General features: G+C 55.1%; 1 protein-coding gene and 1 long non-coding RNA gene across 2 annotated transcripts; both read right to left on the reverse strand.

The window, feature by feature from the left end:
- Positions 1 to 8,126: 8,126 nt before the first annotated feature.
- LOC103628568 (glutathione S-transferase T3-like) lies at positions 8,127 to 9,709 on the reverse strand. The gene is made up of 3 exons (XM_020538131.2): positions 9,530 to 9,709; positions 9,056 to 9,448; positions 8,127 to 8,965 (listed from the first exon to the last, which is right to left on the reverse strand). The coding sequence occupies exons 1-3, from the start codon at positions 9,707 to 9,709 to the stop codon at positions 8,390 to 8,392; spliced, it is 1,149 nt and encodes a 382-aa protein (XP_020393720.1). The 3' UTR covers positions 8,127 to 8,389.
- A 165-nt stretch (positions 9,710 to 9,874) lies between these two features.
- LOC111589346 (uncharacterized) lies at positions 9,875 to 12,249 on the reverse strand. Its single transcript, XR_002748358.2, has 2 exons — positions 11,761 to 12,249; positions 9,875 to 10,555 (listed from the first exon to the last, which is right to left on the reverse strand). It is a non-coding gene; the product is annotated as an uncharacterized lncRNA (long non-coding RNA).
- Positions 12,250 to 18,280: the final 6,031 nt, after the last annotated feature.

An 18,280-nucleotide genomic window follows, 5' to 3' on the forward strand; every position in this document is an offset into this window, starting at 1 on the left:
GGGGCGCTGCGTGGTGGCCGCAAGCCCCCGAGTGTACTTCTTGCAGCAGTTCCCGACCTTCGGCGATGGAGATGCACCGCTGGAGGATGCCCGAGGGGCTGCGATGGTAGAGCTCCTCTTCGTCGCCCAGCAAGACGAATGACTTGGCGCGTCGCGCTACCCGCCGAGCCTCGACTTGGTCGAGGGGTAGCTCTCCTCGACGGAGATATTGCAGGTACGGGGCCTGCCAATCTTGATCTGGTGTGGCCCCGCTCTGCCCTTCCTCGACGTTCAGTGCCCCGCCCTCGGGGGCCGAGGGTACCTCGGGCTGGGCCGAGGGTGCCTCGGGCTAAGCCGAGGGTGCCTCGGGCTGAGCCGAGGGTACCTCGGGCTCGGGCGCGTCGTCGAGCTTGACGGAGGGTTGATGCAGATCCCGGGAGAAGACGTCCGGGGGGACTGTCGTTCGCCCCGAGGCTATCTTAGCCAGCTCGTCTGCGGTTTCGTTGTAGCGCCGAGCGATGTGGTTGAGCTCGAGCCCGAAGAACTTGTCTTCCAGGCGCCGAACCTCGTCGCAGTAGGCCTCCATCTTTGGGTCGCGGCAGTGGGAGTTCTTCATGACTTGGTCGATGACGAGCTGCGAATCACCGCGAGCGTCGAGGCGTCTGACCCCTAGCTCGATGGCGATCCGCAATCCGTTGACCAGAGCTTCGTACTCGGCCACATTGTTGGACGCCGGGAAGTGGAGGCGCAGCACGTAGCGCAAGTGCTTTCCGAGGGGCGAGATGAAGAGCAGGCCCGCGCCGGCCCCCGTCTTCATCAGCGACCCGTCGAAAAACATGGTCCAGAGCTCCGGTTGGATCGGGGTCGTTGGCAGTTGGGTGTCGACCCATTCGGCCACGAAATCCGCCAACACTTGGGACTTGATGGCCTTCCGAGGGGCGAACGAGATCGTTTCGCCCATGATTTCCACCGCCCACTTCGCGATCCTGCCCGAGGCCTCTCGGCACTGGATGATCTCCCCCAGGGGGAAGGATGACACCACAGTTACCGGATGGGACTCGAAGTAGTGTCGCAGCTTCCGCCTTGTCAGGATCACAGCATACAACAGCTTTTGAACTTGTGGGTAGCGGATCTTAGTCTCGGACAGCACTTCGCTGATGAAGTAGACCGGCCTCTGAACGGGCAATGTATGCCCTTCCTCTTGCCTTTCGACCACAATCGCGGCGCTAACCACCTGAGTGGTCGTGGCGACGTAGACCAAGAGGGCTTCTCCGTCCGCCGGCGGCACCAAGACAGGCGCCTTTGTAAGGAGCGCCTTCAGGTTGCCGAGGGCTTCCTCGGCCTCAGGGGTCCAAGCGAAACATTCGGCCTTCCTTAAGAGGCGGTACAGAGGCAGACCTCTTTCGCCGAGGCGTGAGATGAAGCGGCTCAGGGCCGCGAGGCATCCCATGACCCTCTGTACCCCTTTTAAGTCCTTGATGGGTCCCATGCTGGTGATGGCCGCAATCTTCTCCGGGTTGGCTTCGATGCCTCGCTCGGAGACGAAGAACCCTAGGAGCATGCCTCGGGGCACCCCGAAGACACACTTCTCAGGATTAAGCTTGACTCCTTTCGCCTTGAGACACCGGAATGTCACTTCAAGGTCGGAGAGGAGGTCGGAAGCCTTCCGCGTCTTGACTACGATGTCATCGACGTAGGCCTCGACTGTGTGACCGATGTGTTCGCCGAACACATGGTTCATGCACCGCTGGTACGTCGCGCCTGCATTCCTCAAGCCGAACGGCATGGTGACATAGCAGTACATGCCGAACGGCGTGATGAAAGAAGTCGCGAGCTGGTCGGACTCTTTCATCCGGATCTGGTGATACCCTGAGTAGGCATCGAGGAAGGACAGGGTTTCGCACCCAACAGTGGAATCCACGATTTGGTCGATGCGAGGCAGAGGGTAGGGAACCTTCGGACATGCTTTGTTGAGACCAGTGTAGTCTACACACATCCGCCATTTCCCCCCTTTCTTCCTCACAAGCGCAGGGTTGGCAAGCCATTCGGGATGGAATACCTCTTTGATGAACCCTGCTGCCATTAGCTTGTGGATCTCTTCACCAATCGCTCTGCGCTTCTCCTCGTCGAATCGGCGCAGAGGCTGCCTGACGGGTCGGGCTCCGGCCCGAATATCCAGCGAGTGCTCGGCGACATCCCTCGGTATGCCGGGCATGTCCGAGGGACTCCACGCAAAGACGTCGGCGTTTGCGCGGAGGAAGTCGACGAGCACTGCTTCCTATTTGGGGTCGAGCCCGGAACCGATCCGGATCTGCTTGGTGGTGTCGCCACTGGGGTCGAGGGGGACGGCCTTGACCGTCTCCGCTGGCTCGAAGTTGCCGGCATGGCGCTTCATGTCTGGGACCTCCTTGGAGAGGTTCTCCAGGTCGGCGATGAGGGCCTCGGACTCGGCGAGGGCCTCGGCGTACTCCACGCACTCCACGTCGCATTCGAACGCGTGTTTGTACGTGGGGCCGACGGTGATGACCCCGTTGGGGCCCGGCATCTTGAGCTTCAGGTTGGTGTAGTTGGGGACGGCCATGAACTTCGCGTAGCATGGCCTCCCTAGCACGGCGTGGTAGGTTCCTCGGAACCCGACCACTTCGAACGTCAGGGTCTCCCTTCGGAAGTTGGAGGGTGTCCCAAAGCAGACTGGGAGGTCGAGTCGCCCGAGGGGCTGGACGCGCTTCCCAGGGATGATCCCGTGGAAGGGCGCAGCGCCTGCTCGGACGGAGGACGGATCGACGCGCAGGAGCTTGAGGGTCTCGGCGTAGATGATGTCGAGGCAGCTGCCCCCGTCCATCAGGACCTTGGTGAGCCTGACATCGCCGACGACAGGGTCGACGACGAGCGGGTATTTCCCCGGGCTCGGCACATGGTCGGGGTGGTCGGCCCGGTCGAAAGTGATGGGCTTGTCGGACCAGTCTAGGTAGACTGGCGCCGCCACCTTCACTGAGCAGACCTCCCGGCGCTCTTCCTTGCGGTGCCGAGCCGAGGTATTCGCCGCATGCCCTCCATAGATCATGAAGCAGTCGCGGACCTCGGGGAACTCCCCCGCTGGGTGATCTTCGTTCTTGTCGTCGTCGCGGGCCCTGCCACCCTCGGCGGGTGGCCCGGCTCTGTGGAAATGACGCCGAAGCATAACGCACTCCTCGAGGGTGTGCTTGACGGGCCCCTGATGGTAGGGGCACGGCTCCTTGAGCATCTTGTCGAAGAGGTTTGCACCTCCGGGGGGCTTCCGAGGGTTCTTATACTCGGCGGCGGCGACAAGGTCCGCGTCGGCGGCGTCGCGTTTCGATTGCGACTTCTTCTTGCCTTTCTTCTTGGCGCCGCGCGGAGCAGACGCCTCGGGAGCTTCTTCCGATGGGCGGCCCTGGGGCTGCTTGTCCTTTCGGAAGATAGCCTCGACCGCCTCCTGGCCAGAGGTGAACTTGGTGGCGATGTCCATCAGCTCGCTCGCCCTGGTGGGGGTTTTGCGACCCAGCTTGCTCACCAGGTCGCGGCAAGTGGTGCCGGCGAGGAACGCGCCGATGACATCCGAGTCGGTGATGTTGGGCAGCTCGGTGCGCTGCTTCGAGAATCGCCGGATGTAGTTCCAGAGCGACTCCCCCGGCTGTTGCCGGCAGCTTCGAAGGTCCCAGGAATTCCCGGGGCGCACGTATGTGCCCTGGAAATTGCCAGCGAAGGCTTGGACCAAGTCGTCCCAGTTGGAAATCTGCCCCGGAGGCAGGTGCTCCAACCAGGCGCGAGCAGTGTCGGAGAGGAACAGGGGGAGGTTGCGGATGATGAGGTTGTCGTCGTCCGTTCCACCCAGTTGGCAGGCAAGGCTGTAGTCCGCGAGCCACAGTTCCGGTCTCGTTTCCCCCGAGTACTTCGTGATAGTAGTCGGGGGTCGGAACCGGGTCGGGAATGGCGCCCGTCGGATGGCCCGACTGAAGGCCTGCGGACCAGGTGGTTCGGGCGAGGGACTCCGATCCTCCCCGCTGTCGTAGCGCCCCCCACGCCTGGGGTGGTAGCCTCGGCGCACCCTTTCGTCGAGGTGAGCCCGACGGTCGCGTCGATGGTGCTCGTTGCCGAGGTGGCCCGGGGCCGCAGGCGCGGTGTTGCGCGTGCGCCCGGTGTAGACCGAGGCTTCCCGCATGAATCGGGAAGTCGCGGCATGAGGTTCCGAGGGATATCCTTGCCTTCAGGATGCAGTGCTCTCGGCCCGCCGGGCCGCAGCGCCTTCCAGGAGATTCTTGAGTTCTCCCTGGATTCGCCGACCCTCGGTGGTTGACGGCTCCGGCATCGCGCGGATGAGCATCGCTGCGGTTGCCAGGTTCTGACCAACCCCGCTGGATGCGGGCGGCGGCCTGATCCTGACATCGTTGGCGACGCGGTGCTGGAGACCTTGGGGCAGATGACGTATTTCTCCGGCCGGGGGTTGGCCCACCCATGCCTGTCCGACGTCCCGACGGATCGGCTCAAGCGCTCCTGTTCCCTCGTTGAGCCTGGCCTGCGCCTCGCGGACTTGCTCGAGTTGTGGGTCGTAACCCCCCGCCGGAGCGGGGACCACAGCTAGCTCCCGTGGGATGTCGGCGCGAGGCACCGGCCTAGGGAGATCACCATCCTCTGGCATGCCAAGATGGTTGCCTTCGGTGGGATCCCCTAGCTCGATGTGGAAACATTCGCGGCTTGGGCCGCAGCTCTCGTCGCCAAGGCTGCGGCTTCCATCGGAACAGTCGGATAGGCAGCAGTCACATGCGGTCATGAAGTCCCGCACGGCACTGGGGTTGCCAAGTCCGGAGAAATCCCAACCGATGCCGGGATCGTCATCTTCCTCGGACCCAGAGGGCCCGTAGGTCGAGACGTCCGTAAGTCGGTCCCAAGGCGACCGCATACGGAACCTCAGTGGGGTTGCACTCGCCTCAATGAGAGCGCCCGCCAAAACGAGGTCGTTTGGCGGGTTGAGGCCGAGTCGAAATGACGCAAGATGGGAGTTAGTCGTTACCTTTTGGTCGACGAGGAGCGACGTAGTCACATCGGGGACTGGTTGCGCCGTCATCTCTGGTTCGAGGGCGACGTCATGCAGGCTTTCCGCGAGCGCGCCGGCGTCGTCTTCTTGCTCGGGGTCAGCGTGCCGCGGGGGACGGCGCTTGCCTCCGTCTTGAACGCGAGGTCGATGTCCGGCGTGCCTTCCGTCGGGGCGTCGGGGGCGTCGATTCGCTCGACGGCCGACGAAGCGCGGCCTCCCGTCAGGCCTTGACGGCCCCGCCTCCTCCTCCGTTGGCGGGGGAGAGAACGGAGCGAGCCCGAATGTTGCTCTTCCACCACGCGGGGAAGACGTCGTCGATTCCGCCGCCGGCGGGCGGGTTGTCGGCCGCCATTGTCGTAGTCGCGCGGCGGTGGAAGAAGTGTCATGTCGTAGCTGCCGTCGAAGGACATGAACTCAAGAGTCCCGAAACGAAGCACCGTCCCGGGCTGGAGAGGTTGCTGGAGACTGCCCATCTGGAGCTTGACGAGGAGCTGTTCGTCAGCACGTAGCGTGCCCCTACCTGGCGCGCCAACTGTCGGCGTTTCGAGACAGGGGGGTCCCTAAGCCGACGAGTGAGTGTGCTGCGTGCCCCAGCCCAGATGGGTCGAGCGCGTGGGCGAGCGCGAAGGGGGGAGAGGCGAGGTGGCTGGAGTCGGGCGTGAGAGAGGTGTAAGTCCCGCGGCCTTCGTGTTCGTCCCGCGCCCAGGTCAGGTGCGCTTGCAGTAGGGGGGTTACAAGCATCCACGCGGGTGAGGGAAGCGAGCGGCCCCAAGAGAGCGCCTGTCCCGTCCTCGGTCCCGCGCGGCCAACCTTCTCTGAGAAGGCCCTGGTCCTTCCTTTTATAGTCGTAAGGAGAGGATCCAGGTGTACAATGGGGGGTGTAGCAGAGTGCTACGTGTCTAGCGGAGGGAGAGCTAGCGCCCTAGGTACATGCCAATGTGGCAGCCGGAGAGATCTGGGCACCCAGCTGGCGTGATGTCGTGGCTGTCGGAGGTGCGGCGGAGCCTGATGGAGGGACAACTGTTGGAGCGGTCGAGTCCCTGCTGACGTTGTCCTGCTTCCGTAAGAGAGCCGGGGGCCGCCGTCGTCATGGAGCTTGTGGAGCGCCATCATTGCCCCTCTGGCGGAGCTGGCCGGATGAGACGCCGGTCTTGTTCTCCGTGACCCGAGTCGATTCGGGGTAGGATGATGATGGCGCCCCCCGTTGACGTGGCGGTCTGTGCCCTAGGCAGGGCGACGTGGGGGTTCCTCCGAAGCCGAGGTTGAGTCTGCCTTTTGTTGCCGTGGCCGAGCCCGAGCCAAGGGGTCGGGCGAGGCGGAAGTCGTTCGGCCGAGGCCAGGGCGGAGTCCGAGCCCTGGGGTCGGGCGAAGCGGAGTTTCGTCGTCTTCCGGGTCTTAGCCCGAGTCCGAGCCCTGGGGTCGGGTGGAGCGGAGTTCGCCGTCTTCCGGGTCTTAGCCCGAGTCCGAGCCCTGGGGTCGGGCGGAGCGGAGTTCGCCGTCTTCCGGGTCTTAGCCCGAGTCCGAGCCCTGGGGTCGGGCGGAGCGGAGTTCGCCGTCTTCCGGGTCTTAGCCCGAGTCCGGGCCCTGGGGTCGGGCGGAGCGGAGTTCGCCGTCTTCCGGGTCTTAGCCCGAGTCCGAGCCCTGGGGTCGGACGGAGCGGAGTTCGCCGTGGCAAGGCCTGACTGCCTGTCAGACTCACTCTGTCGAGTGGCACTGCAGTCGGAGTGGCGCAGGCGGCGCTGTCCTTCTGTCAGACTGGCCAGTGGAGCGGTGGAGTGACGGCGGTCACTTCGGCCCTGCCGGGGGCGCGTGTCTGGATAGAGGTGTCAGGCCACCTTTGCGTTTAATGCCCCTGCAATTTGGTCAGTCGGTGTGGCGATTTAGTCAAGGTTGCTTCTGAGCGAAGCCAAGGCCTCGGGCGAGCCGGTGATGTGTCCGCCATAAAAAGGGGGCCTCGGGCGAGACGGAAGTCTCTCGAGGTCGGCTGCCTTTGGCCGAGGCTAGGCTCGGGCGAAGCGTGATCGAGTCACTCGTGTGGACTGATCCCTGACTTAATCGTGCCCATCAGGCCTTTGCAGCTTTATGCTGATGGGGGTTACCAGCTGAGAATTAGGCGTCTTGAGGGTACCCCTAATTATGGTCCCCGACAAGTAGCGAGTCAAGGGGTTTTCCTGGAATGTTGGGTTCCATAGATTGCATGCATTGGGAGTGGCAGAACTATCCTACAGCATGGCGTGGTCAGTTTTGTGGTCGAAATGGTAGAGCGTCCATGATACTAGAGGCGGTAGCAACTTATGATCTATGGATTTGGCATGCTTTTTTTGGCATGCCAGGGACAAACAATGACGTTAACGTGCTGCACCGATCACCAGTCTTCGACCCTTTGACTACTGGTCGAATGCCACCTGTGAATTACACAGTAAATGGCCATGCTTACAACTTCGGATATTACTTAGCTGATGGTATTTACCCCAACTGGCCTACTTTTGTGAAAGCTATCATACACCCGTATGAGGAAAAGAAAGTTTATTTCACACAAATGCAAGAGAGTTGCCAAAAAGATATTGAGCGTGCTTTCGGAGTTCTTCAAGCACGGTGGGCGGTGCTCCGTGGTCCAGCATATGGGTGGGATCACAATCGTTTAACAGAGATAATCACAGCTTGCATCATCATGCACAATATGATTGTGGAGGACGAAGGCCCTTTCGCTGCTAATACTGATTTCGGAGATAACACTTCAGGCATAGACGCATCTCAAATCATTGGAGAAGGAAGGGCAGAATGGGTGATTAACCACTTTGATATTCGTCGTCAAGATAGGCCTTGCTCACTCCAAAATGATCTTGTCGAGCATTTGTGGGCTCGACGTGGCACCATGTAAACGTGTCGTTTCATTAGTACTTTGTTTCAACTTCGAAATCAGCTATTGTAATTCACTGTCTTGTCCTACTTATGCGTGTTGCCATAAATAACGTGAAATTTATTACTCGTGTTTGGCCTACCTACATACGTATGTTTTACGTACACAATAAGTTTCAACCATGTGGACGATATAAATGTAAAGCACAACAATAATATGATTGTGTACCAATTGACGCAAACAATCGAATTCAGTACACACTTGAAAAATTGTTCACAACAAATCCATGACATACAAATGCTTCAAATAATGATCTAACATGGTTCCACTCCTGGGCAGAATTATTATCTATTACAACATTAGACGACATAACATAGAGCTATTATGTCCTGCACGATTTATGGTTCGAACTAAGTACAATGTTCTGAACAAAGATGTCACATAAAAACTATCCACGCCAGGAATGATTTTGACGCCATGTCACACAACGTTAAAAATTACTCAAACTTAAAAATAAACTGCTGCAACTTCTTTTTCTGTTCCTTCATGAGAATCCAAACTTCTGGATCAACATCTTCCTCATTCGTTGAACACAGCATCTGTAATCGTGATTGGGCCGATTCGAGTTCTTGAAGTTTCAATTCCCTTTGTCTAATTATTACTTTCTGTGCTTCCAATTCCAACCTCTTTTTCTCAAATTCCTTGTCTTCTTCTGTGCTCTTGTCTTTCTTTTCACACTTTTCAATTGACCTCTGAATTTGTTTTTTTGTCATTTCTTGCAAACGGCTTAAGTACTCTGTAGATGAGGAAGATGCCCCTTTCTTTCTCTCAGATTTACTGTAATCACGACCTCTCGGACGTTTGGCTGTCAACCCAGCAGAACCACTATCAGTTTCAAGTGGCTCAACAGATGGATTACCTGAAGATCCAATAGATTTTGCATTTAAGCCTCGGAAGGAATGTCCTTGACATATACTCTCCCATTTCAGTTCACCCTTCAGTTTATGCCAGCAATGCATATAATGGAATGGTTTCTGTTCGTCGTGTGCAAACAATGTTGCCGCCTTTAAAGTCTGCACAAATATTACATGAATTAGAGAAATGTAGTAACAAGTATGCACTACTAAATAATTAACATGATTTGACTATATGATTTGCCTTACCTTGTCGTCATCAGTTAAGCCACTTTGGTTCTCTCTTAATACTCTTGCGTAGTAGCCTGAGAACTTACTCACATCAGCTCTAATCTTGTCCCATCTGCTGCTTAGTGCTCTGTTAACTCTACAAGGGTACTGGCCCCTCTGTTCGTTGTATCTTTTTTCAATTCGAGCCCAAAGCCCCTCCCTTCTTTGTCCAGTGTGCACAATAGGGTCACTGCTTATTTGCAACCATGTTGTGCAAAGGAGAAGGTCTTCAGGACCTGTAAAGTTTTGTTCCTTCGACTTCTTATTTTTCAAAATAGGTGCTGCATTTTTTTCTGGACTATTGATGTCCTGAACACTATGTTCAGCATCTGAGTCAAGGTTGACAGGTAAGGAAGGTATAGTATTCGAACCCTACAATGGTGTACTGGTATTTGAAGGAGGATAGGAGTCACCAAAAGGAGGATGTTCCACTGAACCGAGAGGATTCCTGACAAAGTTCAGATAATGGTTCCAATAAACTGCAGACTGTGAGGCAGGAATCATGGTTGATTGGGAAGTAGAATTTCCAGTCTGCATGGGAGCCCACATTGTAGTTGGACCTTGGCCAGGATTAGGAAAATTTAGGTTGGCCATCATGTTGTAATCCATTAGAGGCTGCTGCATGAAGCCCATAGGCCATAAAGGGGGTTGAGGGGCAAATTGCTGCGTACTTGCTGTGTTTGACATCGGCTGAGAAGATGTCGCATTGTTTGCTTGCTCCATTCTAGTATATGTGCACATGCCATAGATGTAGTGAAATATTTTAAACTCAAAGAAATGGACAGTAGTACAAAAACATTATAACAGATCAAGCATTTGAACGAGGACAATATTATGTAAAGGTCGGCATGAAATGTCTGAGTAGCAACAACAGCACATTAACACAACAGACTCAACAAAATAGACATAAAAACATGACATAATTGTAGCTTATGATGAGTACGTTGGTTTTAGACTTAGACATTGTTCACAACAGATATTGTCGTTTACAAGCACACATCCTAACAGTTTGCGCCCTTGCGCGACTACTTAGACGTTCACAAGGATGACATCTACGTCGAACTGGAATACATGCCTAATATATATTCCAGTAGCTGTTACGAGTCGACCGATCTGAGTCGCTGAAATACCAATCATCAGACACATCAGGGTAGTAGAACTCCTCTTCATCAACAGATGGTTCAGTAACTGTTGGAGGGGTCGATGGAGATGTAGGCTCAACACTTATGTCATCGCCATCGTACTTAACAATTTCTGGAAATGCTTGCACTTTTGCCTCTAAGGCATCTTGTTGCAGCAATTCTAGCTTATCTTTGATGGCATACAAGGTTCTAGCTAATATCTCTTCATCATGCATGTGGTCTAAAGCATGATCAACTAAACCACCCAATGTTTTTGTGGCATCCTCGGCACAGTCCACAAGGACTTTCAGCAAAGCCTTCATGTTATCTTCTTTCGAGGATGCCATGATCAAATGTGCTGCAAACAATTAATAAATGAAGTAACAACTGGATAGCCTTACAAAGCAGGTAGGCATCATGGAATTATTAAGTTGCAAATAACTACAACAAATAATGTAGGCACAGACATGGAACAAAAAGGAACCAAATAGGCTTTAGGGATTTGTGCAGTACGTCGACAGACAGATATATGTGACATAATATTGGTGTTTGGTAACAAGCATATATCAGACAATAATAGGTGTAGAGGTATTGTACAAATAACCTTTAAGCTGATTAGGTAAACTTTGTGTGAGATATATCTGTACTGCATCATTGGTATAGAACAGAATACAGTGGGTGACATTTAGTGCATAAGTATGATTTAAAAAAAAAGGTGTACTCCTTGACAACTGGAACCACAGATACATGTGGCAAACTGATGTATAATGTAAGAGGCTTTCATGTGTCAATAATATTAAGACAAGTACAAATTTGTATCATGAATTCATGAACTATATGAAATAAGAAACTTATATTTCACAATTCACTGCTAACAATTGCTCAAAAAGCTGAATAAGGAATATATTAACTATTAAATAATTAAAATGGACAAGTTTGAAAACATGATGAGGCTAATAAGCAAGTTACAAAGTAAATGGACAGCTCATGATTTGTTTACAAGAAGAGGGACACACAAGTCAGGACTATTTGCACATGATGTGCTTAAGCTGTACCAGGAATTGTTGCATCGGTTTTATTCAAACTTGTACATTTAAATGATACTTTGTAGCAGGAAAGATACTCTAGTGTTAATAACAGGACATGTGGGAGACAAATGAAATGATGTCCTCAAATGTTGCATACGAATATGACATAGAAGTACCTACAAATGTGATATTTGTAATCGTAGTAGTAACCATATAATTATGCTGCTAAGACAAGAACAGAAACTAAAATAATGTGGCCCGCAATCTATGGTACGTATTGATTTGGTTGTCGTATTAATGACCCTAAACGCATCTATCGTCGACCACATTAATTTAGAGTTATTTGGTGACTCCGTCGGTTTGTGTTCATGAAACCCTAACCGAAAGACCAAATGTAAGGTAACTTTGGCGGCCACATCGTACTGGAATCCGTTGGTTCACATGAGTTCGGTCAACTACGGAACTCAAACAAAAAATTTTTGAATATAAAGTTACAAACAAGTAACTGCGAAGAGGGGGAACACCATGTTCGTACCTGATTAGCTGAAGATCCGGCCCGCAACAACAAGATTCGAACCGATGAAGTCTGGATCTAAGCGAGCCCTCGATGGTCGGAGAAGAAATCCACCGATGGCGAGACGTACCGGCAAAACGGACTGGGATTTGTGGCCGCTTCCGCTTCCGAGGCGAACGGACTTCACTCGTCAGCAACAGGACGTGGTCGTCGTCGGCGCCGACCTCCTTCGGCTCCGAATCGGCCTTGCGCCGCCAGATCCGCCGCCGCGTCGCCCCTTCTCGCCCACGTTGCCAAGAGCCGTCGAGAGGAAGAGAAGTGGACCTGGAACTTTCCGCCGTCTGGCGTGGGCGTCGGCTTCCGCGAGAAGAGCGCGTAGCGGAATGCACAGTCGTCCCCTTCATCTGGCGTGAGAGAGAAGGGGAGCGCGACGGAGAGTTGCCCGTAGGGCTTGCCGCTGCGTGCGCTAGGGGGATACTGTAGCCGCTACACTGTGAACAGTCCAAGGGGAGGGGAGGGGAAGGGGGCCGCGCTGCAGGTAGTCTTACAATCTGAGCATTTGTTCGACTAAGTTACAGTATGCACACTACTAGCGACTAAGTTACAGTATGCACACTACTGCTGGCATAAGAGCCCTGCGCTTAGCCTTGCATTGTAATACGGCCAGATATCAACAAATACTTTACAGAATTGGTTAAAATCTCGCCTCAAAGCTCGCAAGAGCCAAGCCATCGAGATAGTAGCCCACAAAATCTCCCTCTGACGTACAAATTTATTTGCCGTGGGTATCAGACACGACAAGCAGTGTCTAAAAAAGCTAGGCTCAAGCTCAACATAATCATAGCTGCCAAATTAAGTATGTAATCTTTGGAGATGGAACAAACCGTCCGCGAGAGAGTGGGCTCTGGTTGGCTCTATATTACTAACATCTTAATCGGGCTTAGGTAAGTGATTAGTTAATTGAATAGGAAAAAGACGTTGTACGGTGTGAGTCAAACTGTACTATGATATATATATAAGCGGCCATCGCCGTCGACGGTTGCTTAATTAGCTACTGATCTCATAGCCTCTTGCCCTTTGGAGCGAAGCGCGCGCATGGTAGGGCCGGGGGATCAGAGCTGTTAGCTGCCCGATTAAGATTACGCCGAATCTAATGATGTCAGTGGCGAGCGGAATGGTGATTTAAACAATCAAGGGCTAGCCTAATCCGGAAAGGCACTGCTCCACCACCGTTAATTATATTATTAGTAGCAATAATTAACCAGTGGAAGTTGGTCACAGGGGCACGATTATTGCTTCCACTTTCTCTCTTCCTATATACTTTCCATGTATTCTCGAATATTTGTCGGCCGTTAGTTTATTTTTAAACTAAACTACGACAAATAAAAAAAAGATTGAGTATATAAAGGTGCACGTAGAACACTGTGGTTGCCATTTGCGGAAGCCTGCTGAATAGTCTAGGGTTTGCTTAATGTATTGACGGGGTGCGTGTTTTGCTATAAGCGGCAGTATGTATGCTGGTCAAAATCACTCGCCAGCTTAAGGCACTGATTTGGTAGCTTTTGAAAGCACTAAAAGCCACGGCGGGCCGGGCTATTCTCTAAACAGCGTTATATACAGCTATAGATTCTACTCCCTGTGTTCCAATTTATGAATTGTTTAACTTTTTCATAAGTTTGATAGACTCGTCTTATAAAAATATCATAATTAAGGCTGGTTATTAGAAACTTAAATCATCCATTAGGATTCTTGGAGATTGAGTGGGAAATTAGCTCATTTTCACATTCAATCACCGAGAATCTCGAAGAAGATTTATGTTTCCAAACTAATCTTTAATATTAATTTTTACTATAATATCGTTTAGCATATGGTATACTTTAAGTATGTCTTTAATTTATTTTTATTTTTTATAAAAAATTTTTATAAAAGAATTGAATAAGACGAGCCGAGTAAAAAAATCAAATAAATTATAAATCATGATGGAAGCAGTATTGTGCAATCAACGATGGCCTTTGATAATGTTAATAAATCAGTAACGCTTGAAAACACATCACATCATTGTCGAGACACCTCTTGCTGATACGTTTACTATCTAGGATACATCTCAGATGACCCTTCTTCGTGATACGTGGCTAGACCCATCACTGACGTGGATCTCATCACTGACGGATATTAGGCAAACAGGTCACTAATGACAATTTACATGGCAAAAACAAAAACAAAATTCTACCATGCTCCTATATACATTAATATTATTCCACCTGTTTGATCCATTTCAACCATCAAATTATTATTGACAACCTTTACGTACGTTTATGGTAATGTATTTGCACAAGGAGCAGCACCACCCTAGATAATTTCTAACATTACATTTGTTCTTGAGTATGTTGTCAAGGGGGTAAACATTATTAAATAAGATTAATTTCTATTAGTACAAAAACAAGAGCTTGCAGCATCCGCAAACCAACAAGAAGGCATGATATATATACCTTTCATGCTCTTCTAAGTTACTGAAAACTACAAGCAAAGATATGATAGGATTTGTCGGGGACCATAATTAGGGGTACCCTCAAGACGCCTAATTCTCAGCTGGTAACCCCCATCAGCATAAAGCTGCAGAGGCCTGATGTGTACGATTAAGTCAGGGATCAGTCCATACGAGCGACTCGATCACGCCTCGCCCGAGCCTAGCCTCGGACAAGGGCAGCCGACCCTGAGGGATTTCCGTCTCGCCCGAGGCCTCCTCCAACGGCGGACACATCTCCGGCTCGCCCGAGGCCTTGCCTTCGCTAAGAAGCAACCCTGACTAAATCGCCGCGCCGACCGACCGAGTCGCAGGAGCATTTAACGCAAAGGTGGGCTGACACCTTTATCCTGACGCGCGCCCCCCGGCAGAGCCGAAGTGACCGCCGTCACTTCGCCGCTCCACTGACCGGTCTGACAGAAGGACAGCGCCGCCTGCGCCACTCCGACTGCAGTGCCACTTAACAGAGTGAGACTGACAGGCAGTCAGGCCCTGCCAAAGGCACCATAGGAAGCTCCGCTCCGCCCGACCCAGGGCTCGGACTCGGGCTAAGCCCCGGAAGACGGCGAACTCCGCTCCGCCCGACCCAGGGCTCGGACTCGGGCTAAGCCCCGGAAGACGGCGAACTCCGCTCCGCCCGACCCAGGGCTCGGACTCGGGCTCAGCCCCAGAAGACGACGAACTCCGCTTCGCCCGACCCCAGGGTTCGGACTCCGCCCTGGCCTCTGCCGAACGACCTCCGCCTCGCCCGACCCAGGGGCACGGACTCGGCCTCGGCCATGGAAGACAGACTCGACCTCGGCTTCGGAGGAGCCTCCACGTCGCCCGACCTAGGGCACAGGCCAGCCACGTCAACAGGAAGCGCCATCATCACCCTACCCCGAGCTGACTCGGGCCGCAGAGAACAAGACTGGTGTCCCATCTGGCTAGCTTCGCCAGATAGGCAATGATGGCGCCCCCAAGCCCTGTGACGACGGCGACTCTCAGCTCTCTTACGGAAGCAGGAGGACGTCAGCAAGGACTCAACCGCTCCGACAGCTGTCCCTCCGCCAGGCTCCGCCGCTCCTCCGACAGCCACGACACCACACCAGCTGGGTGCCAAGATCTCTCCGGCTGCCACATTGGCATGTACTTAGGGCGCTAGCTCTCCCCCGCTAGACACGTAGCACTCTGCTACACCCCCATTGTACACCTGGATCCTCTCCTTACGCCTATAAAAGGAAGGACCAGGGCCTTCTTAGAGAAGGTTGGCCGCGCGGGGACGAGGACGAGACAGGCGCTCTCTTGGGGCCGCTCGCTTCCCTCACCCGCGTGGACGCTTGTAACCCCCTACTGCAAGCGCACCCGACCTGGGCGCGGGACGAACACGAAGGCCGCGGGATTTCCACCTCTCTCAGGCCCGTCTCCGGCCACCTCGCTTCCCCCCTTCGCGCTCGCCCACGCGCTCGACCCATCTGGGCTGGGGCACGCGGCACATTCACTCGTCGGCTTAGGGACCCCCCGGTCTCGAAACGCCGACAGTTGGCGCGCCAGGTAGGGGCCTGCTGCGTGTTGACGAACAGCTTCCCGTCAAGCTCCAGATGGGCAGTCTCCAGCAACCTCTCCGGCCCGGGACGGTGCTCCGTTTCGGGAGTCTTGAGTTCATGTCCTTCGACGGCAGCTACGACATGATACTCCTTCCACCGCCGCGCGACAACGACAATGGCGGCCGACAACCCGCCCGCCGGCGGCGGAATCGACGACATCTTCCCCGCGTGGTGGAAGAACAGCATTCGAGCTCGCCCCGTCCTCTCCCCCGTCAACAAAGGAGGAGGCGGGGCAACCAAGGCCAAGCGGGAGGCCGCGCCTCGTCGGCTGTCGAGCGAATCGACGTCCCCAGCGCCCCAACGGGGGGCGCGTCGGGCGTCGACCTCGCGTTTGAGACGAAGGCGAGCGCCGTCCCCCCGCGACACGCCAATCCCGAGCAAGTGGACGACGCCAGCGCGCTCGCGGAGAGCTTGCAGGACGTCGCCCTCGTACCTGAGACGACGGTGCAATCAGTCCCCGACGTGACTATGTCGCTGCTCGTCGACCAAAAGGTACCAACCGATTCCCATCCTACGTCATTTCGACTCAGCCTCAACCCGCCTAGCGACCTCGCTTTGGCGGGCGCTCTCGTTGAGGTGAGTGCAACCCCTCTGGGGTTTCGTATGCGGTCGCCTTGGGACCGATTGACGGACGCCTCGACCTACGGACCCTCTGGGTCCGAGGAAGATGACGATTCCAGCATTTGTTGGGATTTCTCTGGATTTGGCAACCCCAGTGCCATGCGGGACTTTATGACCGCATGTGACTACTGCCTCTCCGACTGTTCCGACGGTAGCCGCAGCCTCGACGACGAGGACTGCGGCCCAAGCCGCGAATGTTTCCACGTCGAGCTAGGTGATCCCTCCGAAGGCAACCATGTCGGCATGCCGGAGGACGGTGATCTCCCTAGGCCGGTGCCTCGCGCTGACATCCCGCGGGAGCTAGCTGTGGTCCCCGTTCCGGCGGGGGGTCACGACCCACAGCTTGAGCAAGTCCGCGGGGCGCAGGCCAGGCTCGACGAGGGAGCAGGAGCGCTTGAGCCGATGCGCCGGGACGTCGGGCAGGTATGGGCGGGCCAACCCCCGCCGGAGAAATACGTCACCTGTCCTAGGGTTTCCAGCACCGCGTCGCCAACGATGTCAGGGTCAGGCCGCCGCCCGCATCCAGTGGGGTCGGTCAGAACCTGGCAGCTGCAGCAATGCTCCTCCGCGCGATGTCGTAGCCATCAACCACCGAGGGTCGGCGAATCCAGGGAGAGCTCAAGAATCTCCTAGAAGGCGCTGCGGTCCGACGGGCCGAGAGCTCTGCCTCCCGAAGGCAGGGATACCCCTCGTAACCTCATGCCGCGACTTCCCGATTCATGTGGGAAGCCTCGGTCTACACCGGGCGCACGCGCAACACCACGCCTGCGGCCCCGGGCCACCTCGGCAACGAGCACCATCGTCGCTATCGTCGGGCCCACCTCGACGAAAGGGTGCGCCGAGGCTACCACCCCAGGCGTGGGGGACGCTACGACAGCGGGGAGGATCGGAGTCCCTCGCCCGAACCACCCGGTCCGCAGGCCTTCAGTCGGGCCATCCGACGGGCGCCGTTCCCGACCCGGTTCCGACCCCCGACTACTATCACAAAGTACTCGGGGGAAACGAGACCAGAACTGTGGCTCGCGGACTACCGGCTGGCCAGCCAACTGGGTGGAACGGACGACGACAACCTCATCATCCGCAACCTCCCCCTGTTCCTCTCCGACACTGCTCGCGCCTGGTTGGAGCACCTGCCTCCGGGGCAGATCTCCAACTGGGATGACTTGGTCCAAGCCTTCGCCGGCAATTTCCAGGGCATGTACGTGCGCCCCGGGAATTCCTGGGACCTCCGAAACTGCCGGCAGCAGCCGGGAGAGTCTCTCCGGGAATACATCCGGCGATTCTCGAAGCAGCGCACCGAGCTGCCCAACATCACCGACTCGGATGTCATCGGCGCGTTCCTTGCCGGCACCACCTGCCGCGACCTGGTGAGTAAGTTGGGTCGCAAGACCCCTACCAGGGCGAGCGAGCTGATGGACATCGCCACCAAGTTCGCCTCTGGCCAGGAGGCGGTCGAGGCTATCTTCCGAAAGGACAAGCAGCCCCAGGGCCGCCCATCGGAAGATGCTCCCGAGGCGTCAACTCCGCGCGGCGCCAAGAAGAAAGGCAAGAAGAAGTCGCAAGCGAAACGCGACGCCGCCGACACGGACCTTGTCGCCGCCGCCGAGTACAAGAACCCTCGGAAGCCCCCCGGAGGTGCCAACCTCTTCGACAAGATGCTCAAGGAGCCGTGCCCCTATCATCAGGGGCCCGTCAAGCACACCCTCGAGGAGTGCGTCATGCTTTGGCGCCACTTCCACAGGGCCGGGCCACCCGCAGAGGGTGGCAGGGCCCGCGATGACGACAAGAAGGAAGATCACCAAGCAGGAGA

This window comes from Zea mays, chromosome 5 (genome assembly GCF_902167145.1).
Source record: "Zea mays cultivar B73 chromosome 5, Zm-B73-REFERENCE-NAM-5.0, whole genome shotgun sequence".
NCBI classification, from domain to species: Eukaryota; Viridiplantae; Streptophyta; class Magnoliopsida; order Poales; family Poaceae; genus Zea; species Zea mays.